General features: G+C 37.8%; 4 protein-coding genes across 10 annotated transcripts; 2 read left to right on the top strand and 2 right to left on the bottom strand.

Annotated features, from left to right (window-relative positions):
• The first annotated feature begins 7,859 nt into the window (after window positions 1-7,859).
• LOC140759351 (uncharacterized) lies at window positions 7,860-10,951 on the top strand. Of its 2 annotated transcripts, none has more exons than XM_073095888.1 (2): window positions 7,860-8,252; window positions 8,367-10,951. In XM_073095888.1, exon 2 carries the CDS (start codon window positions 8,505-8,507, stop codon window positions 10,644-10,646), a length of 2,142 nt encoding a protein of 713 aa, XP_072951989.1. In that variant the 5' UTR covers window positions 7,860-8,252; window positions 8,367-8,504; the 3' UTR covers window positions 10,647-10,951. The 2 variants fall into 2 exon arrangements, with proteins under 2 accessions (XP_072951989.1, XP_072951988.1); XM_073095887.1 differs by having other exon boundaries at window positions 7,861-8,252; window positions 8,361-10,951.
• Window positions 10,952-11,431: 480 nt separating this feature from the next.
• LOC140759082 (protein WVD2-like 2) lies at window positions 11,432-13,409 on the bottom strand. The gene is made up of 6 exons (XM_073095553.1): window positions 13,128-13,409; window positions 12,950-13,035; window positions 12,766-12,841; window positions 12,612-12,683; window positions 12,075-12,185; window positions 11,432-11,677 (listed from the first exon to the last, which is right to left on the bottom strand). The coding sequence occupies exons 1-6, from the start codon at window positions 13,407-13,409 to the stop codon at window positions 11,441-11,443; spliced, it is 864 nt and encodes a 287-aa protein (XP_072951654.1). The 3' UTR covers window positions 11,432-11,440.
• A 2,204-nt stretch (window positions 13,410-15,613) lies between these two features.
• On the top strand, window positions 15,614-18,897 carry LOC140759298 (ylmG homolog protein 1-2, chloroplastic-like). 6 transcript variants are annotated; one of them, XR_012104220.1, is made up of 4 exons: window positions 15,614-16,208; window positions 16,359-16,431; window positions 18,482-18,528; window positions 18,623-18,897. XR_012104220.1 is itself a non-coding variant. In XM_073095819.1 (2 exons), the coding sequence occupies exon 1, from the start codon at window positions 15,676-15,678 to the stop codon at window positions 16,201-16,203; it is 528 nt and encodes a 175-aa protein (XP_072951920.1). In that variant the 5' UTR covers window positions 15,614-15,675; the 3' UTR covers window positions 16,204-16,208; window positions 18,623-18,897. The 6 variants fall into 6 exon arrangements, 1 of the variants encoding a protein (XP_072951920.1); XR_012104216.1 differs by lacking the exon at window positions 16,359-16,431; XR_012104219.1 differs by lacking the exon at window positions 16,359-16,431 and having other exon boundaries at window positions 17,648-18,528.
• A 796-nt stretch (window positions 18,898-19,693) lies between these two features.
• On the bottom strand, window positions 19,694-21,010 carry LOC140759637 (uncharacterized). The gene is made up of 2 exons (XM_073096246.1): window positions 20,725-21,010; window positions 19,694-20,633 (listed from the first exon to the last, which is right to left on the bottom strand). Exons 1-2 carry the CDS (start codon window positions 20,920-20,922, stop codon window positions 19,932-19,934), a joined length of 900 nt encoding a protein of 299 aa, XP_072952347.1. The 5' UTR covers window positions 20,923-21,010; the 3' UTR covers window positions 19,694-19,931.
• Between the last annotated feature and the right edge of the window lie 4,035 nt (window positions 21,011-25,045).

Raw genomic sequence — 25,045 nt, 5'->3', positions numbered from 1 at the left:
GCTGCTAATATCTCTAATCATATAGAATTGCTTATAAAAATATCATGTGTTAATTAAAATTATTTAGGTATAAAAAGATAATATATCTAAATTTTCTATTATATAGTTTAGTTTTCAATACTAATGGTTGTTCATGGCTCCACCCAACCGGTATATCTGACCAATTTTATTAAACATTGTACAATTTTCAATCGCTCGATGAAAAGAGAGAAATTATTTAATTAGAAATAATTATTGAATCATTGACACATTGGATAGATATACAAGGGCAATTTTATAGGAGTACAAGGTTCCATACTCAGAAAACTCTAATATAACAAACATAAGACATTATTCTCCGGAAGAGATCAAATAAAAATCGAATGACTAGTTCTACATGGATAGATAGGTACATATCTCATAATCTTAACATAATAATTGGATTAGGGAGGAGGAGGTTTGTTTCCCATGACGGGGCTAGGACAAATCCCTGTGTGAGGGTCACAAGAAGTTGATTTTGCCGCTGAGACAAGTAGTGGAGAAGAAGGGAAGAGGCAAAGAATAGACACAACGAAGATGAGGAACAATAGAAGATTAATACTCCTCCTTTGGTGGTGATGATGCCCCATTCCTTTTAACTCCTCTTATACCTTTGTTCTTCTCGCTAATGGGGAGGAATTGATACACTTACTTATAGAAGATTTGAAACTATATATAGTCTAATGTGATCTTGACAATTAAAGAGTAGAATAGACCAAGTCCATATAAGTTATAAGAAGGATTCATCTCTCCTCTTAGACCACGAAATTATTATGTTGATATTTTAGCTTCAATTTCGCGTTTGAGTATTATTTGGCCCTTTTTTTGTTAGTTGGATTCTTAATTTTATATGTTAGATATTGGACATAGTCCAACCAATTTTGTTTATTGAATTAGCGATTAGACTTAGTCAAGCAAACATTAAGAAAATTAGGATATACATAGATTTTTGTAATAATTTATTATAGATAAAGGTTAGTTGCTCAACCAAACAAATATGATTTTAATTATTTTTCTTTTCTACTTTTATGAGTATTAATTCAACCCTGCATTCCAAATTAGAGTTATCAAGGTGGTTTCGATTAGAAACTAAAAAATTTTCCTTTGGTACCGGTCCTACTTCTGCTAGGGTATAGCACAGATTCTATTCTTCTCTCATCTCGTTACTGTTGACAAGTATCTCACCCCACCTCCTAGCTCAGGTGGTTAGTGGAAGGGAGAAACTTTTCCTCTCACCTTATCTTTTCTTTTCTCATCCTTTATCCTTTGATTCTCTTCTGTTTTTTTCCCTCCTCTCTTTGTTCAAATTCATATGTCCCACTCCTCTTGTCGTCTTTATTATCATTGTTGTCTCCTCTTTTGTTATCGTCATTCTCCTCCTCACCATCCTCGCCTCCTCTATATTTGGCAACCGCAACCCTATCCTTTATCATTGGCGCTCCCTCCATACTCGGTAGCCACAACTCCTTGCTTCACTACTCGTCGTCCTCGTCATCCACCCCTCCTCTTCTTTCTCCACCTTCCACCTCTCTTTGTTGTGTTATTTGTAAGCTGTTGATGCAGATTGCATGTCGTCGTTGTTTGTCACCTTCCTCCTTGCCATTGTTTGCTCGCCGATGTTTTCCCTCTATTTGCTGCCTCACTGCAGTTTTCTCATCTTAGTCGTCAATTGATGTTGCTCCCCTTCCCCTGCCAACGACGGTCAACAGCGATTGAAGGTGTGAGGCCTTTTGAGTTCAGTTAGTAGGCTTGTTTGTTTCTTTATTTTTCTCGTAGATTTTTGTGTTATTGATTGGAGATTCTTCTCGATTCATTGAAGATCATAGGTTTGTGTACCTATAATTACTGAATTTCAAAGGAGTTGGATGCTAATATTAATTCTTTTGCATCTGTCTATCTACTAGAGTTGTTCATTGTATTTCATTAGCGTCCCAAGGCTTGATTTGTATCAAAGAGCCACCGATCTATCCCCTTTTTCTATTTTGCATCAGGCCATATTTTATAGATTGAATGAAATTTGTGCCTTTCACTCAGAAGAAATGATGGGGTAAACGAAAGTCGCCGTATGTTTCCAAAGTAATTAATACTTTTGAATTGGCTCATATGGCATTATAGAGTTTCAGTCCTCCACTCCTCCTGCTTGCAAGTCTATGAGCCTCGTCTCGAATTTCATATGGGCAGCACACTTTTATGTTTGGGAAATTTATTAAAAGGACAGTTAATTTTGCCTTTATTATCATTTATGCTAAATTTTATTTTTAATATTTCAAAAACGGCTTAAATTAATTTCAACCTAAAATACGTAGTTGACGGAATAGAAAATATTTAATTACTTTTATAAATAAAAAATTAAATACATAAAATATCCCTCCCGTGCCTTAAAAATTATGATCCCCCATTAATTTTTTACTTTAATCTTAACAATTTAAATTTTATTTTGTCTCAGTAGTAAATATAACTTTTCCATATGATGATGTTTTATTAAGAAAAACTAACGTTCGAATAAGAAAGAGATATATCCGCTCTGCGCCGGCCCTAGTTATGCTAGGGTTTAGCGCAACGATTTTATTTCCCCTCTCCCCTCCCTTAGCCACGGGTTAGGGGCGGGGAGCACTACTTATTCCTTCTTTTCCTCTCTTTCTTTCTCTCTTATATTTTAAGAAGCCTCGTTGACCACTACTCTAACCATTGTTCCAACTTCCCCTCGATGCCGTCGCACGTCGTCTGATGTTGCATCTCCGCTCTTTTCTCACCTTCACGCACTACCGCTTAACACTGTGTCGCAACCGCTAAAGTCGATCTTCCTCGCCACGTCCTTGTCCCATAAACCCTTGCCGATGCCACTCCACTTCACCGTCCCTCACCATATCCACCATCCTTCTACCCCCTTCTCTCGTTGGATCTGTGCTTGGACACCGTTCTTTCGCTAGATCCAAGCTCGCTACCTCTCCTACTTGCCACTTCCCTCGTCGGGCTCGGCCCACTGTCGCTTCTCTCTATTGCCCCTCATCGCATTTGCCATCCTCCTAGGCTTGGACATTGTCCCTTCATCATATTCGAGCTTGCTGCCTCCCTCCTTGTCGTTAGATCTGCTACTGCTGTCTCTTCCTATTGCCGCACCTTATTGCCAATGCAGTACCTCTTCTCTTTGCCAAATCCATGCTCGCAAAGTTGTGTTTGGTTTTTTTATTTTCTATTTTGTGTCTCAGGTGGGTACACATGATCATCTGGCGGGCCAAGTCGGGCTTTTCAGGTCAACCGGGCTTAAGTATTTGTTCACGGCCCAACCCACCAATCACTCGAGTCGAGTGGGGTTCACGCCGAGCTAGAATAGTCTAGCCCATTACTGCCCGTTGACCTGTGAGAGATTGGGCTAGTTGGTCGGATCGGGCCGGCCCGACCCACCGGCCCAACCCATATTTTAGCTATTTTTAGAATTTTTTTAACTATTAGCTTATTTTAAAAAAAAATGTTTATGTTCCTCCATTTAAAAATAATAATAATAAATTAAAAAATTTTAAAGGTGTGCTTAAAAAATGCAAAACGGTACGATATTAAATTTTCCATTGGTTTTTATTGTAGCTAAACGGGCAAGTTACTGTAGCAGAAAAGGGAAATCACTGTAGCAGAACGGGTGGGCCTAGTTGCGAGCCAAACGGGCAGGCTTTCGGGCCGGTCGGGCGGGCAAAGGGCTGGCCCGTGCTGCCCATGGGTAGTTCGGGCTCGGGCCAAGCTAGTCCAAACCGGACCGGGCACAAACGGGCTAGGCCGTTTGATCAAGTCTATAGGTGAGTGATCTTCCAATCATTCCGCCTTTGTAGATTCTCAAAACCAAGTCTAACAATGTTGAACGCGAGACTTATTGTTCTTAGGAAATCTCTTGAGTTGTTCTTCATTTTATTATTGTGTTTGCCATCGACCTTGATTCTTTGGATAAATTGTAGTGATGTTTAATGTAGACCAAGTGTGAAGCTTGTGTTAAAGAGTCGTCACTTTATCTCCTCTTCTCTTTGTTTATCAAACCTTTATAATATTTGAAAGTAAATAAATTATCTAAAAAGAACAGATTAAGAGAGAGATAATTAAATTAGAGGTAACTATTGTATCATTGACACATTGGATAGGCATACAAGAGTAATTTTAGAGAAATGCAAGATTCCACACATAACCTCTAATATAACAAACATGAAACACTATTCTCCAAAAGAGAAATAGAATCAAATAACAAAGATAGATAGAATTCTTATAGTCTACATGAAAAAATAGATTACGAAGGAGGAGGTTTGTTTCTCTTGATGGGGCTAAAACAAATCCCAGTCTCAGGATCACAAGTAATTGAATCTTTGGCCGCTGATACAAGTACTTGGGAAGAGAAGAGCCAAATAGAAGCAATGTAGATGAGGAACAAGAGCCAAATAGAAGCAATGTCGATGTGGAACAAGAGAAGAGTAGTCCTCCTACTTTGATGATGATGATGCCCCATTCACCCCCCACCCATTGCCTTGTGTTTCACGCTAGCAGAGTTTACTTTTCTTGGGTTGGTCTTCTGTTCTGTTTTGACGTGAGCATGACATCTCCCGTTTAATTACTGAAATGGTGAAATTGCTTCCAGGGAACACCAACCACTTATTTCTTTATATCTTTTCTCTTTCTATAATATATATATATACATGTAGTATGCTTCACTTCTCTACTATATATTAATATTGAGAGCGCATTTGATTGATAAAGAAATAGAGAAAAAAAGTAATAATTTTTAAAAATATACTATTTTATAGTATTTGGACGAAGAAAATATATTATGAAATAAGTTCTACTCTCCTAAAATTATCTATTTTTTTATTTCACTTTATATTTTAAAAAGATAGAGTTGCACTTCTCATATTTTTATATACCGTACGTTAACATTAATTATTAATAATTACTTATTTTTACTAAATATTTTTTTATTAAATACTAATAAATTAAAATTATTTACTAGAACTGAGTGTAAACACTTAATTGCATACAATATGCCAATTCCTTTGCTACTATTAACATTTTTTTTGAATAACTAGCTATATTAGGTTGACCTATCTTCCTGCTGGGATAAAGGCCTCCTCTAAAACGAGGTTACATAATTCCAGGGGGAGAGAGTCTGTCGGCGCAAGCCTAACCCCGCTTTCCACATTTGGCCGCCTAGTCGGCTACTTTGTTCCCCTCTCGCCTTACATGACTCAGACAACAATTTACAAAAGATCTGAGCGCACTCAACAACTAATCCCCTAATTTTCCACAGACAGCTGACTCTTTTCTGCATGATTCAAACTAACTCCAATGAGTCGGATTCTAGCTCCACCTTGGCGTAGCTCGCAGCAAGTCGCAGCGACCTTTGCTACTATTAACTTAACACCTCCTCTTCCACGTGGTTCTCAGTAGAAGAGATATGATGCTCTACTACTTGGAGATGATGAACGCCATTGATTTGGAAATGTGGGAGACAATAAGTGAGTCCACCATTTGGTGAAGACCTAGAAAACCTCTTGATGGTCTACTAACGTACTCCCAGTCAACATCCCCACAAACACGCATACTATGATCAAAATTATAATTTATTTAGGGAGTTTTTATGGTTCCTACCTTACTTTAACCTTTGTTTTAAAAAAATAATAGTAATTTACTTTTTTTTTATAAAATAAAATTTCTAATTAATTCCTACCAATAGGGCTGTCAAAATAATTGAGCCGGCTCGAGCTCGGCTGATAAGGCTCAATCAAGTTCGGCTCGAAAATAGGCTAAGCCAAACTTGATCTCGAGTTGGCTGGATAAGGTTAAAAAATATATATATTGGTTGGTTGTGATTTTATAACACAATTATCTATATTACTTGTAATATATATTTTTAATAATATTTATATTTTTATAGTCAAATTAGGTTTTTATTTTAAATTTGATTTAAGCCTAAATTAATTCAAATTTGGTTAGGCTCGAAAATGAATTGAATTGATAAGGCTTGAAATTGCTAATTGAGCAGCTCGTTTAAACTTGAGCTCGACTCGAGTTCAAAATAAGCTTAAAATTAAATTGAATTAAAATTATTTCGATTCAAGCTTGATCATAAAGCCATGCTCGAAATTAATTTCAATCCAAGATTGATCAGAGCCAAGCTAGATCAATCTTGGCTCATTTACACCCCTACCAACTAGCTATTTGAATTTAATAAGGTATTTTGCATGTTTATCTCTGGAAATTCTCTAATTTGCATGTATCCATATATTTGTATAGATAATTTTAGGTTGCATTTTTTATAATTATAAATTGAAATCGGAACTATTTAATAGATTAAAAAAACTCTATTTAAAGAATTTTTAAGAAGGATTTACATGCAAAAAGGAAATTAAAAACCCAAGAATATAAATAGAAAGTAAACTTGCATAATATCAAGACAAGGTCTCCAATCAAAAAAACTTTGCAATCAATGTAGTACTACTACTCCTCCCTTTGTAAAGGGTCACTTTTTTTTTTCCTTTTTTCTTTTTAAGAAATGAGAATTTAATAGCATTTTATTAAATACTAATGTCAATGGAATTTGAATCTGCAAAACTCTTATTTGATATGAGATGATAAGTTCAAACCTAGTTATCTATTCATGCCCATATAAGCTTTTAGATTGTTTATAAAAAATATTTTATGTTTTATATTTATTATCATTCATACTCTAACGTATAAATATTTATTATCCGACCTTCTCGTTTTGTTTAAAATATCTAAAATCATATTGCAGTTAGTTTTCTTAGATATTAATGAGTTAAAATAGTTATAGATGTAAAATAACCTTATTATTGTTGAAGTGTTTAGATTGAACATAAAAATAAATAGAGAACTAATTTTGACATCAAACAGTGATATTTAATTATTTTAGTTTTGAAAGTAACTGAATATTAGGTTTCTTGTTGTTAACTCGTAATTTTTTAAGATATTAAAAAATAAAATATTAGAGTCGAACGATAAATATTTATTGGCAAGATATGAATAATAATAAAAAATAAGATAGAATATATATATTATTTATTACTATTATTCTATGACTAGGTTGTTGTTAGGGCTGATCAAGCTCGATTCGAAGGTGAATCGATTCAATCTTAATCATAAGCAGATCAATGAAACTCAGAATTAATAACATAATATATTTAATATTATATAAGAAGATATAATATGAATCTTTAAATTAAGATCTAAAAGTCTCATATATTAATTCTTGTACCTTCCTCATTGAATCATGCTATATTTTCGAGCTTGACTATATTAATTCTTGTACCTTCCTCATTGAATCATGCTATATTTTCGAGCTTGACTAATCAAGTTTGATCGGATTCAATTTAGATTTAAATTTAAAAATATTTATTGATGGGCCTGTTTAGATTCGATCTTGAAATTAACTCGAAGTAAAATTATTTTAATTCAAACTTAGATTCTATAACTAAGTTAGAAATTAATTTCAATTCCTAACTTAGATTTTGTCTATTACACCCCTAGTTGTTGTAGCAAAAGAGAATTATAGTACAACAAATTTTTTATTAGTGAGAGTAATAATAATATAATGCATGAGAAAAGAGTGGAAATTAGTGAAGCAGTTTGTGCAGTTAATATATACATGACTGCGAGGAATTAGAAGTAAACTTCCATTAATTTGATACCTTCAGTTGGTTGGGAGCTAATTAGCAAGTGGCATGTGGCATCCATCAAAGGGCAGTATAGAAAATTGATGCCAAGATTACACCAATTGACAGGGGTAATAAGGTAATGTCATAACAAGAGACAAGGAGGTAGCTCTCTATGTTGACCTAAATGCCCTCTTTTTCTCGATCGCCCTACCATTTCTCTTTCCCTTCCCAAACCCTCTTCTGCCCTTTTGCCCCTGCAACTCATCCCTAACACTTTCCCTCATCTCCCTTCTCTCTCCCCATTACCCTTCGCCTCTTAATTCTCTCTCTTTCTCTCTCTACCCCTCGTTCAAATCCTTCTTCCCTTCGCGCCCAACTCGCGCCAAACCTAGGCTCCTCTCGATTCTTTCTTCTCTTAACACTTTCCATTTCGATCTAAGCGAACCCTAGGGATATATTTGCAGATCTCTTGCTTGTTTCTCCTCATCTCGCTAATTCCTTTCTGGGTTTTGTTCCTCGGCCTTCGCTCTTCGATTGCCCTCGAGAAAGTTTGCACCTTGATCGGGTTTTCTCTCGTGGGAGGCTGTTACGGTAAATAAGTAAAAAAACGTTCTGCTTTTTATTTTGGATAGTGCATTCATTTTTGGGATGAATAGTTGATTTCAATTTCAATTTTTTTTTTCTCGTTCTCTTTTTTAGTTGCAGATATATATTGTGGAGAAAGAAATAGGATTATGTATTAGATGCGTTGCAATTATTTCAAGGTTCTGAATGTAATTAGAGGAATTGGTTGTTTGAAGAGGTTTTAAGCTGAGCCTTGTGCTTTTGTTGGGCGATAGCAATATGGCCACCCATGATTTTGTTCTTGGGCAGAACTCTGATTTGGCCCTCGGCCAAAACAACAATGATCTGGTTCTCGGGCATCACCATGGCAGCGGACTGGTTCTAGGTCACGGCCATCCCTATGATCAGGACCACCATGGTCACAACAATGAGCTTGCCCTGGGTCAGAACCATGACTCTGATCCGGATGCACTAGGTGATCAAGGCCATGATTTTGGCCTATCAGATAACCATGAATTAGCTCTTTCTGCGAGTCATGACCATGGCATCTATGACCAAAGCCTGGACCATCTCTCAGTTGATCAAGCCCAGGAGCTTTCCCTCCACCCAGCCCATGAGATGCCGCAACCTCTGATGGCAGTCCCTCCGATATTGCAATCACGCAGACTAGTTATTAACCCGGAATATCAACTCACTGTTGGGCAGGAGTTTGCTGATGTCAAGAGTTGCCGGAGGGCTCTACGTGATGCGGCAATTTCTTGCAACTTTGAGATACAAACAGTGAAGTCGGACAAGACACGCTTCACTGCCAAGTGCGCAGCTGATGGGTGTCCATGGCGCATCCATTGCGCAAAGCTTCCGGGTGTCCCCACTTTTACTATCAGAACAATCCATGACAATCATACATGCAATGGAATTAACCATCTTGGTCATCAACAGGCATCTGCCGAGTGGGTTGCTAAGTCTGTTGAGGAACGGCTTCGTGAGAACCCACATTACAAACCCAAGGAGATCTTAGAAGATATCCATCGCACACATGGGATTACTTTATCTTACAAGCAAGCTTGGAGAGGGAAGGAGCGGATCATGGCTGCCGTTCGAGGGTCCTTTGAAGAAGGTTACCGACTTCTTCCCCAGTATTGTGAGCAAGTTAAAAGGACAAACCCAGGAAGCATTGCTTCAGTTTATGGAAATCCTGAGGATAATTGCTTCCGGCAGCTTTTTATTTCATTTTATGCCTCTATTTATGGTTTTGTTAATGCATGCCGTCCACTAATTGGGCTTGATAGGACGCCCCTAAGAAGCAAGTACCTTGGTACTTTGCTTCTTGCCACTGGTTTTGATGGAGATGGTGCTCTGTTTCCTTTAGCATTTGGAGTTGTTGATGAGGAAAGTGATCAGAACTGGGTTTGGTTCTTAACTGAGCTGCATGCGCTGCTAGAAGCCAATACAGAGAATATGCCGAGGCTCACAATCTTGTCAGATAGGCAGAAAGGCATTGTAGAAGGGGTGGACTTTAACTTCCCCACTGCCTTCCATGGGTTCTGCATGCGACACCTTAGTGAAAGTTTCAGGAAAGAGTTCAATGACTCGGCGCTCATCAACCTGCTCTGGGACGCTGCCTGTGCTCTGACAATTATCGAGTTTGAAGCCAAAATTCTGGAGATAGAAGATAGATCACAGGAGGCTGCTTTCTGGATTAGACGTATTCCGCCTCGTCTCTGGGCAACGGCTTATTTTGAGGGAACACGCTATGGGCACTTGACAGCAAATATAGTTGAATCTTTAAACAGTTGGATATTTGAAGCTTCTGGGCTCCCAATTATTCAGATGATGGAATGCATAAGGCGACAGCTGATGACGTGGTTCAATGAACGACGTGAAAACAGCATGCAGTGGACCACAATCCTTGTGCCATCGGCGGAACGTCGTGTGTCAGACGCCATAAAATGCGCACAGGGCTATCAAGTTAGGCGAGCAAATGAAGCGGAGTTTGAGGTCGTCTCTCCCCATGAAGGAGCAAATATAGTGGATATTCGCAATCGACGCTGTCTCTGTAGTGGATGGCAGCTTTATGGTCTTCCTTGTGCTCATGGGGTGGCAGCGCTCCTTTCCTGCCGGCAGAATGTTCATAGGTATACAGAGAGCTGTTTCACCGTAGCAACCTATAGGAAGACATATTTGCAGACTATACATCCTATCCCTGATAGAAGTCTCTGGAAGGAATCATCAGAACCAAATCAAGATGGAGAGTACAAGATTGAGATAGTTGTAAATCCACCCAAATCCTTGAGGCCTCCGGGAAGGCCAAGAAAGAGAAGAGTTCGGGCAGAAGACCATGGCAGAATTAAGAGGGTTGTGCATTGCAGTCGCTGCAATCAGACAGGCCATTTCAGAACTACTTGTGCTGCTCCCATATGATAGCCGCAACTTATTATTACTCCTCAAGGGGTGGGAATTTTTGGAGAGAAATCTCTATTGCACTCCCCGATTGGGGTTCTCTCTATGATGCGAACTCCTTGCAATAGTGGTCTGAGCTTTAGTGGTATAATCTTGATTTCCTGATGATTTAATAAGGGTATGTTCCTCGATTTCAAAATTTATTGGTAGGTACCCGAATGTCCAATCTCGTGAATTATAACGCGGTTAAAATTTCTGTTTAATTTATCAGTTTTTGTATAGTACTCTTGTAATTAAAAGCTATCTATGTGCTTCTTTGTCATCAACCCATCATTCTCTTCCTTTTTTTTTTTGTTGAAATCAGAGCTTTATTTAGCTGACCTAACCCTGTAGGGGGAGCAGGTCTCGACTGCAAGCGGGAACACAGGTATGAGGGATTGGGCCCTCGGGACCATCAAAACAGATTTGGACTCATATTTTCTTCGTTTTGCCGCCCATGAGTTTAAAAATAGGAAATAAGTATTTAGAAGATACTTATTATATAACAACCTGTGGTAAAATAATGTTAAATTGACAGATCTATTGAACATGATGTATACAGGACTACTGCTATTGCAACATGCATACATCAAAAGAAAAGAAAGAGTCATGAATACATCAAAATCAGTTGTTACATGATGCTTTATACAAAACTTACGGAATTTACAACATCTCACACCACAAGCTCTCAACCACAATTCACACAAAAAATGTATGGAAAATTTGGATGTAATGTGACAAAAAAGAAGATTAAAAGAGCAAGAACAGCCAATGGCTCAGGTTTCCTCAGACACAAGAGCATCGGAACCGGGCTTATCAGATTCAGCTCCTCCTCTGCTTTTAAGAACCATTGCAGTCTTTGGTCTGCTCTGTAATTTGTTGGTAGCTTCTTTACAGCTGCCCAAACTGTGACGATGCAACCGGCAACATATTCCATCGCCTTGGGACAATGTTGCATCGCTGCAGCTCTTTCTCCGAGTGAGCTTGGGAGATTTGGCACGGGTTGGTGGCACCTTTTTTTCGTAATCATAAAATAGTAAGATAGACCATCAGAATGCAAGCAAAGTTCAGATGGCAAGAAGCAAAGCAGTAAATTGAGTCTTAGTTTTCCTAGGTTCCTAACACTGGAAAGAAGCAAAGGGCCTGCAATACTGACTGTCTCATGGAGAGTTTTTTTTAATTTTTTTTATTCCAAGAATTGGCACCATGCAGAATGACCAGAAAATGCTAACTTACATCCTCGAGATTGTTATCGTCTATATGCTCTTTAAAATCCAATGCTTTTAAAAGAATCATGAAATTCATGTGCTCTAGCATTCACAAACTAAATAGTAGCAACACTCATTCACATTAGTTTTGCTTAATTTCATCAAATAAAGCAGAGAGAGAGATATATATATATATAGGCACCTTCTTAAGTTGAACCTTAGGAGGAGGTCCCTCCTGGTAGAAGCTTGGAACTGGATTTGCTCTGAAGATCATGGTCTTCCTTAGTTCTCTTACAGCCGCCTCTTGCTCTTCCTAGAAAGCTGACATGTTAGAAACAAAATACTAGCAGAGCATTGTAGCATTAGCCTGTATATGTGTGGTTAACATTAATCTGTCATGTTGTAGATCCTTCTTTCTACTAATACTAATCAAGAATTATATAGCAGAGCTTCCCTTTGCTGCTATGATCTACATAGATTCCCACTCAAAGTTCAAACAAGGTAATATTAAGGCCTTTCTGCAAATGTCTGCGCATTTTGTCCTCTTTTTCTTCTATATGCCAGATCATAATGGTAACGTACCAAAGGTTTGAAGCAGCTTATATGATGATTCTAGACAGATAAAAACTTAATGATTTTTAAGCAGAAAAACTACGAAAATAACCAGAGCAAAACATTGACAAAACTAGTGCACCAACCTTATACCAAAAACTATAAATGGACAGCAAATAGAGCAAACCTTTATCTGGGCTTCATATTGGAGCCTCTCTGCCTCCAGAGCTTGGTTTTTCTCTTCTAATTTTGAGTAGAACTGAAGAAGTTATGCCTACTAAGTTAGTCCCTGGATTAACAAAAAAAATCACAGTGTGCTGCTTGAGATTGATAAAACTTACCTCCCTCCGCTTCTCAGCACGTTCACCGCATCTAAAAACAGGGGCAGTGGGAACTGTTATCCGAGCTTTACTAGACCTTGTTGGAGCTGCAGCCCTATCTATAGCTCAGGAAATGTATATATATATATATATATAGAAGCAGAGAGACATTCCGATAAGAGTCGTTCAAGTAGAAAGAGGATACGAAGAAACAGATATAGAATCCTCTTCTTCTTGGTGCATCTTGTTATCAGGTTGCAGTGGCTTTCTAGATGTTACAGATGGATTACTCTGTAATCCATATAAAGTGTTTTTGATTCCATCAGCCAAATAATCCTTCAATGATAGAAAACTACAATATGAAGCATGTAAAGTAGAAACACCTGAGCTTTGTTCACCGTGTTCATCGTTTGCTTACTGTTGTTTGCCTGTTGTTCTCCATTGCCAGCAGCATGAGCAACGAAGGCGCGATTTCCACCTGAAGATCTCTTTTCAGTTGCAAGAGCAAATGGTTGAGGAACAGTATGGTTCGAACGCAGCAATCCCCCAATAGCAGCCTTTGCTGTCGATTTGAGAAGAGAAACCGGCTTCTTCTGATCATGAACCCATTTCTGAGATTCACGTCTTCCATCCTTTTTCCCTTCTTGTCGTGTATCACCATCCATATTCGAGATACTTCTTTCCCTATCAGAGACTTTTCATCTCGGGTGCTGCCATTTTATAGTTTCATATTTGTCATAAATCACCTGCAGGAATGCCATTCATCAGTCAATCACACATAGAGTTTTCCCCTTTGCATTCACCTAATACACTTCATTTTCACCAGCCAGAGATGCAATACATAAAAGCTGCAGTTCAAAAACACCATCTAATATGTGCTCCTCCACTAAAGCAGACTAATTGTTTATACTGCATAAAGAAGCACAAAATTATATATGAAGACGTGATTGGGAGACTAGGCAAAGGCAAAGACTTCAACCTTACAAGCTAACCACTAAATCTAGAAACACAAGGAATTTAATCTGCACAAACCTATATAAAACTGATAATATATATATATATATATATATATATATATATATATATATATATATATAGTGTATAAAATATTGGTTAGATGTGACGAAAAAGTCTAATACACAGACAAATAGAATTGTAGACCATAATCTATTCAATCTAATACTACTCTTAAACAAAAATGGCACCCAAGAGTTGTGAAAATTTCAGTTGAGGAGTCCCACACCCTACTCTTTTTAACTAGACATTATTCTTTACCCGTTTGCTATCACCTATTCATATGATGCTTGAGCACCAATCATCAAAATATCTCATACTTTCTTTAAATTACAACGAGATTATAGTAAAATGCCTATTTATTTATTATGCATCTTGATACTATAAGAAACATTTGCAGCAGGATTTAAAAATTAAGATTGTAACCTCACAACTAACTATAAGACCCGTTGAAATACTCAATTAAGTAATATGCGGTGCACAACTAAGTGTTATGAAAAAGGTGCATTATTTAATTCCCTATTTTTAATTATTAGAAGCAAACGTATTCCACTTATATAAATAAAAATTAACTTTTAATATTAAACCAAAATAAAATGAATAATCAGAATTAGACTAAAATCCTCGGTTTTGCAACCAAAACCGATAGCCAAAAGAAGAACTTGAAGGCAAAAGACATCATCAAATCTTAAACATTTAAAAGATTTGAGAGAAGAAAGACCATGTCGGATATGAAGAAGCTTAAACCCTTCTCTCCTCAACCATATCCTTTGAATTGTAAAAACGAATTAAACGCTTCCAAAGCATAAGAGAAGAACAGGAGGGAATTCTTCTTGACAGATTCATTATATCTCTTTAGAATCTCAATTATGGAAATCTCTCAAGCTCTTCCACCTTTGCCTTCGCCTTATTTCTTGAGAAATAAACTCCGCCTCTATTATTTTAAAATTATTTAACATGGTCTAAGATGTACACTTGCTTCTTTGGATAAGTGATATGGGATATAATTGAGTAAATCTGAACAAGTCGGTTCTAGCTCAGGCTCAACTATACGCAAATTTAATCGAGTTCAAGCTGAGCTAGACCGAGCCCAAGCTTAAATTAAACTTTTATTTTAATCAAATTCAAATCGAGTTGGACTTATTCAAACTGAGATTGACAAATCTATTTAATATATATAATATTAGTAAACATTATTTTTAAGTCAGCTATATTACGCCAATTGGAGCTTTTGCTTTAGCCGAGCCTAGCCCAACTAACTCGTTTATTTTGACACCCTCACCCTGTCAGGATATGATTCCTAATATTCCACCATATTCCATGAGATAAAACTAAATCCACTGTTTAACGTATTTTAACGCCCACCATCTCAATACGACTATACTATGCAGAAGTGGCTTTAGCTGCATGTCAGAATTAATCTCAAGTGAAGCTTAAGAAAAAGCTAGCTGAATCAAACTCGGTTCAATAAAACTTGACGTATTCAATTCAAGCTGAATTCATACAAGATTATAATCAAGCTTGAATTATATTTGATTTGAAATAAAATTAAATTTCTCAATTTTCAAGCTTGATAATTTAGATACACTTAGAAACTAATATCAATCTAAGCTTAGAATATATCTCAGGCTTTTCCATCGAAATAACGAAATGTTCTAGTAGCTAATTTGATTGTTAATAAGTGTGTGAAAAGAAAAGAAATGGCACGTGCGAAAAGATCTAGACCCTACCTGTGTACTTTAAAAAGAGAGAAAGCACTGCAAAATTTGTCGGAATAAATATTTTTAAACAGAAATTAAAAATTAAAAAAAAAAAATCATCGGACTCGGAATAAATACTTCGTTCCTATTCGCCCTCGTTTCCTTTTCCTTTCGGCCGAAGCAAAGCGATCCTCTTCCTCTCTACCGTAACCAAAGAATGGCGACGGTGGTCTCCTCCTCCGCCGTCCGCGTCCTTCTCCCTCGAAACCCTAAACCTAAACCTAGTCCTAAGACTGATCATCTCCGCTTCTTCCCCTCCCCTTCCATCCCCTCTCGAGCCCTAACTCTGAGACCCTTCTCCTCCTCTGCCCTCTCTCCTGTCCAGCCCCATCGCACCCACTGTCGGATCCGTTCCTACGCCGCCGCCTCCTCTCTCTCCTCCGCCGCCCTCGAGAACTCCTTTTCCTACTTCCGACCTCCTATCCTCGCCGCCGTCGCCGGCTTGGCGAAGTACCTCGGGCTCTTCCGCGAGGTTCTCGTGGTGAGGCTTATGCTCACTTGGTTTCCCAACATCCCTTGGGATCGACAACCCTTCTCGGCTCTCCGGGATATCTGCGATAACTATCTCGCGTTATTCAGAGATGTGCTGCCTCCTTTCATGGGTAAATTCGACTTCAGCTATATTTTTTCTCTTATGGTGCTGGAGGTCATCATCTCGCTCCTGCGCAGCAATCCGGGGATGTAGGGAAGGTTAGGTTTTCTTTTCTTCCGTACGTCGTTCTAGCAAAGTTGATAGTTTTAATTGTCTATCTTGGTAATAATTATGATATTGGGTTCAATTGAAAAATATTTGATATTTCTTTCAGCTATTGTTTATTAGTTCTTCTGCTTTATGCTCAGGCTTTCAGTTTGGACATGGGCTTGAAATAATTTTGATCACATAAGTTCTAAATCTGGTTTGGATAAAGCAATGGTAATCGCTGATCATGTGAATGCCAGTCGTTTAAGTTTGTTAAGGTTATTAAATTTTGGTAATATTTGCTGGTCGGAATCCATCATGCGAATGCTAGTAGTTCCTGAAGCATTGAAACAATAAATACAAATTTGGTTTTTTGTAGGATGTACAATTCTTAGCAAAATCTTCAAGACACAATAGAATAGAAACTAATGAGAAGTTATTATGATGGCAGTAATTGTAATGTTTGATTCAATTCTATAAATCATAGCACAGACAAGAGTATGTTACCACGACTTCATGATCAACCGTTCTTCATAAAAATCAAATTACAGGCATCAAGGTAGAATCCTTCTTAACCCAAAAACTAGCATCAACATTTTCGATGTGCCATTTAGCTTAAAAACCAATCAGATTTGTAAAGATTCAATTTATCATGTTTAAGAATTCGAATAAATTATAAAAAAATTTAATGCTGCAAATCTTAGCACACATCTTCAGAAAATGATAATGCGGAAGTACGAGATGGTGGTTTTTCCTCTATTATCCTGACCAAGATCTTGGGTTATGCATACTTGCTAGCTATCAAGTCGATGCCTTTTTATAATTGTGAAGCAAGAGTTTTCTGACTTGCAATTTTTATTTTTCATCTCTTATGTCCCTTGAGTTTTGCATTTCTTTTTTTTTTAGTTCCGTCTTTTTTTCCCATGTTGTATTCTGCAGTGGTTTTTTGGAGGTCCTCTGCACTTCTTTCTTTGCTATTATAAATTTATTGGATCTCTCAAAAAATAGCTATCCTATTAAACACTCAGGAAAAAATAGCTGTAAAGAGTTAATCAAACTATCCTAGAGATTAAAGGTTTACTAGTGGTTAGGATATCCCTTTCTTGTTGGTAATCTGTAATCTGGTGTGGTGTACTGCAGGTTTGAGATAACAATAAATAAAGTTATATTCTTGTTGATGCTAAATGCAACTTTTGGTATGATTCAGTTTTTCATTTCAGCAATTGCCTTCAGTAAAACACTTTCTTTTATGTCCACATTATTCAAGTAGAACAATATATCTACTATTTTTTAGATTTGGATTTTGCAAGTAAAAATGGATATAGAGCCCAGTTGGTGTTATGTGTTGAAACATCTATAGAAAAGCTAGCATTGGAGTGTCACTGTCAAAGCTAAATTTACTTCACAGCTAACCATTGCATTTTACAAGTAGAATTTGATGTGCGGGCAGAAAATTCTAAGAATTGGCATGGACATGCTGGTGGCTCATTGGCATGGCATGCCATCTCTCACACCGCAAGGAAGCTATGTGAAACATGATGTTATTCATACCAAGCAAGCATGGGGCTCACTTGATGGCATTCTTATTATGGCGCCTCAACAAGAAACTTTGGTAATAAGAATCCGTAGGGCAGATTCTGTTCTGAAGTCATCCTGGAAGAATAATTTTGTGAAGAAACTTGCCTCCTTTGTGACCATCAAAAATGCTGTGAGCAATTAGCATTTTCAAAGCTACTCGGCCCAAAATCACCAGAAATAAGCTGCTAGTTTTATTCACTTCTGCTAGTTGCAAAACATACTTGAATCTCCTGGAAGGTAGTTTAGGACTGATATCTCGGTTCAATCTCTTTTGTTCTGAAATTAACTTACCTGGTCTATGAGTAATTAACTGGAAAGATTTTGCTGATTTGCTGATTTTTCTTTTCTTCAGCTGAGTTGAGTAGTATTCATAGGCTTGTAGCATCAGTAATTCCCTAATTGGTAGATATAGAAAAGAGAAAAAGCTTGAGTCTCAATACTTATGCTTAAGACATGTTTTTGCTATTTTGTCCCGTCTTGCTTGGGCCAGTCTGTGTCTCTCCTATGTAAAATGGGGTTGTACTCATTGTGTTTAGAGTATCATTCTGAGAAAATGTGTTTATTTTGGAGATGCAAAGGAACCATCCATGAAATTTGCAAACACCAAATTGTCAATACCCCTGTGAACATTTTTAGTTCTTTCTACAGTGGATCATTCCGCTCACTTGTTCATGAAATTTGCATTTCTTTTAATTTTTCTCTACAGGAGTTGAGCTGTCCTATACATGTCTGGCATGTTTATAATGCATACAAGTAAGAAAGAAAGCATCAATTTTATGGCAGCTTTAGCTTTCACCAATTTTTGCACTATTTATCAGTATATTCAACTTTGAGATTTTCTATGCAGAACAATTGAGGATGCTGGTAAGTGGTAAAGGCTCAAGTTCTTTATTGGTCTTCAAGATGAGATACGGAAGCAGATCTGAAGCTAGTTTCGTCACGTTTTAGATTAGATTTTAGATAAGTATACATCATTTGGTCTAACATAAATGCTTATTCCTTTTCTGATCATATATATCTGGCCCACGTTCATATATACCTGTTCCTTTTCTCTCTCTCTTTTTGAAGATTTGTATTTGAAACTTTCAAACAGTAATGCAATTCCGACTATTCCTGTTGGAAGCTGACAGTGATTAAATCTAACGAGTAAGAGATAAGCAAGACTTGTCTTTTTTTTTCCCTTCAATCGCATTGCCAAGTGATTATACGAAAAAAAAAAAACCAATATCTTCCCTCCCAGTGTTCGTCGACAGTAGAGACGATCCTTTTGGTGTGCTCATTCTTTGTGGGGGGAGGAAAAGAAGTTATTTTGGAGGAGAAAGGAGGAGGCCGGTCAGAGTGGAAGCTTTATGCATGTATTCAAATTCTACCGCCGTCTTTTCGCTTCTTTCCTCTGCTTTTTTTAACCTTTTTCCTGTTACTCTAGAATTCAGATCCATATAAAAAAACCGAGACGCTCCAAATCTCCCGCCTACGTTTCGTTTCGAAGTAAGGATCGTTCCTTTAAAGCAGCCCATGAACTCCCCCAACCAAGCCGGGCTCGAACTGAAGTAGAGGTTTGCTAACATGCGCCAGGAAAAGGACCCTTGTCCTTACGGAACACCGCTATTATCACCCCCACCCCCCGAACATTTAGAACCTCTTTCCTCTCGCAAGTATTGGCGCGTCTGTAAGGTGCAGCAGTAAGGAGCTTGCGGTTTGAACACCCACGTGCACGTACCACTCTCCCTCGGACGCACCGAAGGCAGCCTATATTTACACATTTTACCAAGCCAAATCAATCGTCGATCCTCTCATTTCTCACCCAGTTATAAAAGATAAGAGAAACCCCAAGTCACCGAAACCAACAGGGACAGGTAATAAAATATTCTACCCCAGATACATAGAACTTAATAAGATATTCCAAGAGGTGGGCCCATGACAACAAACCCTCAATTACAACTAAAATTTCGCTAATTAAACATTTTAGACGGGTATAAAAATTTCTCTTCTACCCAAAGGTATGCAAATACCTTGCATACCCCCACCCCCGATATCAAATTTACAACTGAGTACACCTGATAGATAATAATAGAAAATTAAACCAAAAAAAAAAAAAACTAAAAGAACAAAGAGAAAATACAAAATTAAAAGAAAAAAAAATAAGGCCTAGATCTCTACTTCTTCGCCTTCCTCGCTGGGACCTTCCTCGACGGGGCCTTCTTCGCCGCCGGCTTCGCGGCCGCCTTTCCCTTCTTGGCAGCCGTAGCCACCGGCTTCTTCGGCGCCGCGGCTGCCTTGGTAGGAGCCGCCGCGGAGTTCTTCGAGGGTGTGTCCTTCGCGGAGGTCTTCGCAACCTTAGCCGGTCGCCCTTTAGATTTCGCCGCAGCTGCGGCCTTCGGCTTCGGGGCCGGCTTTGCCTTAGCCGCAGCGGCCTTCGGTTTCGGGGCAGATTTAGGCTTTGCAGCCGGCTTGGGCTTAGCCGCGGCCGGCTTTGCCTTGGGCTTGGGCTTGGGCTTCGCTGCTGCGGGCTTTGGTTTCGGCTTAGCAACTGCTGCCTTGGGTTTCAGCTTGGCCGCGGCGGTAGCTTTGGCCTTTGGTTTGGGCTTCGCCGGGGAAGCAGCTGGCTTCTTAGCAACGGCCGGCTTCGGCTTCGGCTTAGCTGGAGCGGCGGCGGCAGCACCGGCGGCGGCGAGCTTGTAGGAATTCTTAACCTTGGTGAGCTTATCGGAGGCTGTGAGCTTCTTGAGCTGGCCGAGAAGAATCTTCTTGAAGTTGGAAGGGAGATGGTCTTTGTGCTTGTCCTCGATAAACTTCCCGATCGCGTACTGGCTCGAGCCACTCCTCTCCTTCAAGGTCGCGATCGCCTCCTTAATCATCTGTTTTTAATCCAAACCAACACGAAACCCTAGAGATCAGATCCGATCTCCGAAACCGAATGAGAAGAAGGTATCAGTAGAGACGACTCACATCGGCGTAGGGTGGATGAGTTGGGGCAGCGCGAGGCTTCCTCGGAGCCGCCGGCTTCTTCGCCTTGGGTTCCTTAGGGGCCTTCGCCTTCTTAGACTTCACCGGCTTCGCGGCGGCGTCCTCGGCCGGTGGATCAGCCGGAGCTTGGTCGGCGACGGGCTCCTCCGCCGCGGCCGCTGTGGTCTCTTCTGTCGCCATTGGGTGGTGCTCGAAGGGCTAGGTCTAGGGTCTAGGGTCTCGAGAGCTCGAGAAGAAATGGGAGCGGTTGTAGAGAGAGAGAGAGGTGTGAGAGAGGTCGGAAGGGTGTGGGGGCGTTTAAATATGGACCGGAAGAAAGGAAGGAAGGGAGGAGACGCGCGCTGATTGGTCCAATCACATCTCACTCGGATCGCTACCCCTCGTGGCGCCAAACGTGGGCCTTCAGATTATCCGTTATCGACGGCCAGGAATGCCTCATTTTGTGAAGTGAGGATGAAAGAGGGGTAGGAAAGGGGTGTCTTGATATGGAGCTAGGTGTGCTTCTCTCCTGACTTTGGATAAGAATAACTCGAGCCATATTACATGGATTAATATAATTTTTTCACCATTTTGTAGCCATGGAGCATAGCTTTCATTTGAATGTATATTTTCTCAATTTGGTTGAGCATACCAGGAGTAATTAATTTTTCAAGCTTCACTACTCAGGAGAAGGATTTTGTGTGAGTTTGTGAGAGTTTCTGAGCTCTCAAACAAAATGATGAGCTCTTTAATGAAGTTTTGATATTGTAAATGATAGTGATCCAATAGATGGATCTAACAAACTTCGAATCGCAAAAATCCGACAAGGAATAGGCTAGCTAGGGCATGCGTAAACACGATACAACTGACACACTTGCTAGGTAAGTTTAATGAACCTATAAATATGGTTATGTTTGCATTTTGTTGTATCTAATATTTTGTCGTATAAGTCGGTAATTTTCGCAACCTATGTTATTAATCATAGAAGGATATAATGTGGAACAGAATAATTAATAACGCACATGATAATTACGACGTTATTTACTTAGTATGGATGAACCTGTTTTAGAATGTATTTAAAGGTGTATGTGATGTATGCTAACTCATCAGTTCTATTTGAGATTCAGGATCTTATTGTAAAATATCCTTCTATTTAACAGCTATAAATTGCAAAAATTGACAGAAAGATAATAGAATCATATAGCACAACATTAGGTTATGAAGTGTTAATCGGCTGACCAAAATCCTACTAGCTAAAGACCTATCTTGTACAAGTGTTGGAATCCATATGATATACTCTTACTATTTCAGCAGCTTAAAGGTGACATATACTAAAGGCTTAAAGTTTTTCGAAATTTAAGCAATGCCCAAATAGCAATTCTATTTCATTTAGATCATTCTTCTATTGATGATAGGAATACTATTACAAGAAAGGTTAAAATTTTTAGACATCACTGATATCTCATTGGATGCCGAAATAAGTTCGCAGCACTAAGAACAAAAATTCAGCATTCTCATCATCATAGCAGATTTGAAGGTCATATTGATTTCAGAAGTATCTTAGAAGGATGTAATGGTTCTATAATAGATTGTAAACTTTCTGTACTAATTCAAGGAGGGATAAAGAGAAGATGATCCTTACTATTTGCTTGGTTAATCTGAAGTAGCCTGTTACTGTACTCATTGCTTTTGCTGTTTTGATTTCCAAATTCTTTGTATTGCAGAAATTGCTAGTTGAAAACTTCATCTAGTTCTGATTGCTTGTGCCATTCAGTGTTGGTTCAACTAATTGGAATCCATAGTGCCATAAATTAGAGAATGTGTTCGATAGATTATTGAATGGAGTGAGCTCAATCATCCAATATATAGTATAGCAATGGAACAACTGAGAGGATGAATGACAAACTAGATAAAAACAAGCTTTATATTATTCTGATAGGTAAGTCGATACTCAAAAGAGTACCAATTAAAAATTTTGTTTGTTTGTTTATTAGCTGATCCTTAATGCCTTAACACAAGCAAGATTGAGTAAAGCTACAGGTATCATATATATATATATAGTAAGTCACAAAAGGATCTTTCCAAAGTGCTTTATCCTGAAAGATTTGTAGGATGTATCCATTTGACATCCAATATAGCGTGGCATAGAAGATTATTCTCTCATCCTTTATAGTTTTCAAATTAGTCCCAATTCTTTTTTTTTTCAAGAGGTAATTTATTCATATTACTGATTCTATGTCCTTTTCATATTTTTGATTTGTTGAACAAAGGGTCTTCGGCATGTCACTCGTTTGATGTTAACAAAGATTGTCAGTAGTACACAGTCAGAAAGGGATCAACTTATTCAGATCATCAAAGTATATATTGAATGAGGCTGCTCATCGTTGCGGGGCGATATAAGATCAATAAAACAACTTCATTAGTGAAATTGATGCACATATTCTCCTAATACTTATTCAAAACCATATGAGCAATGAAATTGATGTTCCTGTTATCTTATACCAGGCCATCTATTAGTGCTTGTTCATAAACTAACTCATGGAATTCTAATATATGCAGAAGAGGAAGCTTTTGCTGTTAATTAAAGTTAGCGAGTAGACTGTTTCTCAACAGAGCCAAGAAGGAAAAAAAAAAATACTACAGAAGTGCTTGGAGTTATCCTTATCACCATCACCATCATCACTAAGGATGAAAATAAAATATATCCTGATCATGGATTCATTCAAACACTTTCAATTATATTACACCCTTTCTTTTCTTAATAAGAAAGAATCAAATGTATTAAATATTTAACCATATTGAAATTCTTCAAGCAATATGTGTGCACAACTTAAGACCAATCAACCACATTGCTACACCGAAGAAAACGTTGATTTCTTCTCAAGATTTATTAGTTAAATAAAGTTATGGGCATGAGCATTTCCATTTACCTATTGTGGAACAAGATATTACCATGGCCATACCAAATAAAATGCATGATAAATCTGTTTTTATATCCATAATACTAAATGTACCATAAACTCGCATATCCCTTTATATGAAATTTTCAGGATCTTGCTTTCTAACCTTGCGAAAATCCCTCTGTTTGAACATGCTATCGTTATAGTTAGATCGAAAGACTTGCAATTTGAAATATTTATAAGAAATGTACATCTCTATCTGGTAAAAATTAGTGTAGATTGTAGTTCAACTACATCCATAATCTTGGTGTGAATTTCTCTAATCCTATTCACTCTTTACATTTTTGTTTACTGTTAGTTTACCAAAAAATGTCTTACTTATCGAGTAATCTAACAATAAATTGCTCAAATTGTCGATTTACAATTGTGATTATATACAAAATGATGATACAAAGAACTACAATCTGATAGGCAGACAACTTCAGTCGATGCGCGATGGGCAAATGTTGATTTTTTGAACACTTTAAGCCACTTGACTAATGTTATGGGCTAGAGATTCACTAGGTTTTGGCAGAATGCCATGACAAACCATCCAAGTGCACTACTTGCAGTAATGTATACAAGATGTGGTCACCCATGGCCAAGCAAATGTTTGCTTTGCCAACCTTGGTTGATTGTGATAGGATAAATGCCAGTATCGATTATGGTATGCGGTATATATTCTTGAAATGGTTTATTATAGTCATACACCAGCTACAGGCCGAGAAGGTTAGGCTTGAACCTAAAATATCATTCCTCCCATTATTCACCCATTTTTCCTTAAGTTCGAACTTAGCTAATTGGAGCAAATAATGAAATATCACGATATTAGATAACTAATTGACTCAAAATTTTTATGTAACAAAGTAATAATATATATTGTGATATAATACAATTGAGGTTTAAAAAGAACTTTGTTTCTTGGTGGGTATCCTTGTGTTTTGAGACAACTAGGTGATGATGATATCTGTTACAACGAGGCAAATGAGCCAGTCCTATAAGAAGAAGAGAAGGTGGATTTAAATAGGATGCCATTTAATTAATTAGTAGAGTTCATTAGAGATAGACTCCTAAAATCTTTCTTAGATTGCTTAAAATTTCCAATAATGAAAAAGGGCATATGAGAGGCTTTGTTTGATTGACAGGGTTCATGTGACACGAAAAATAGATTAGCTGTGTAGAAAGGTCCATAGACAAACATTTTATTTTATTTTTTATGGTAAATACTTTTAATATATAAGTTAAATAATTAGATCAACTCTTTTAAGAAATATGTTACGAGAAACTTAAATAACACCCATATAGTACCATCTAAATATTAAATATAATTTTGAGAAAAAATTATAATTTGTTTTGATCACTTTGACTAGGGCTGGTAAAATAAT

This window comes from Typha angustifolia, chromosome 4, assembly GCF_048772165.1.
Source record: "Typha angustifolia cultivar Huaian chromosome 4, ASM4877216v1, whole genome shotgun sequence".
Classification (NCBI taxonomy): domain Eukaryota; kingdom Viridiplantae; phylum Streptophyta; class Magnoliopsida; order Poales; family Typhaceae; genus Typha; species Typha angustifolia.
The sequence above is the reverse complement of the archived record's forward strand: the minus strand, read 5'-3'. Positions and strand labels throughout refer to the sequence as shown.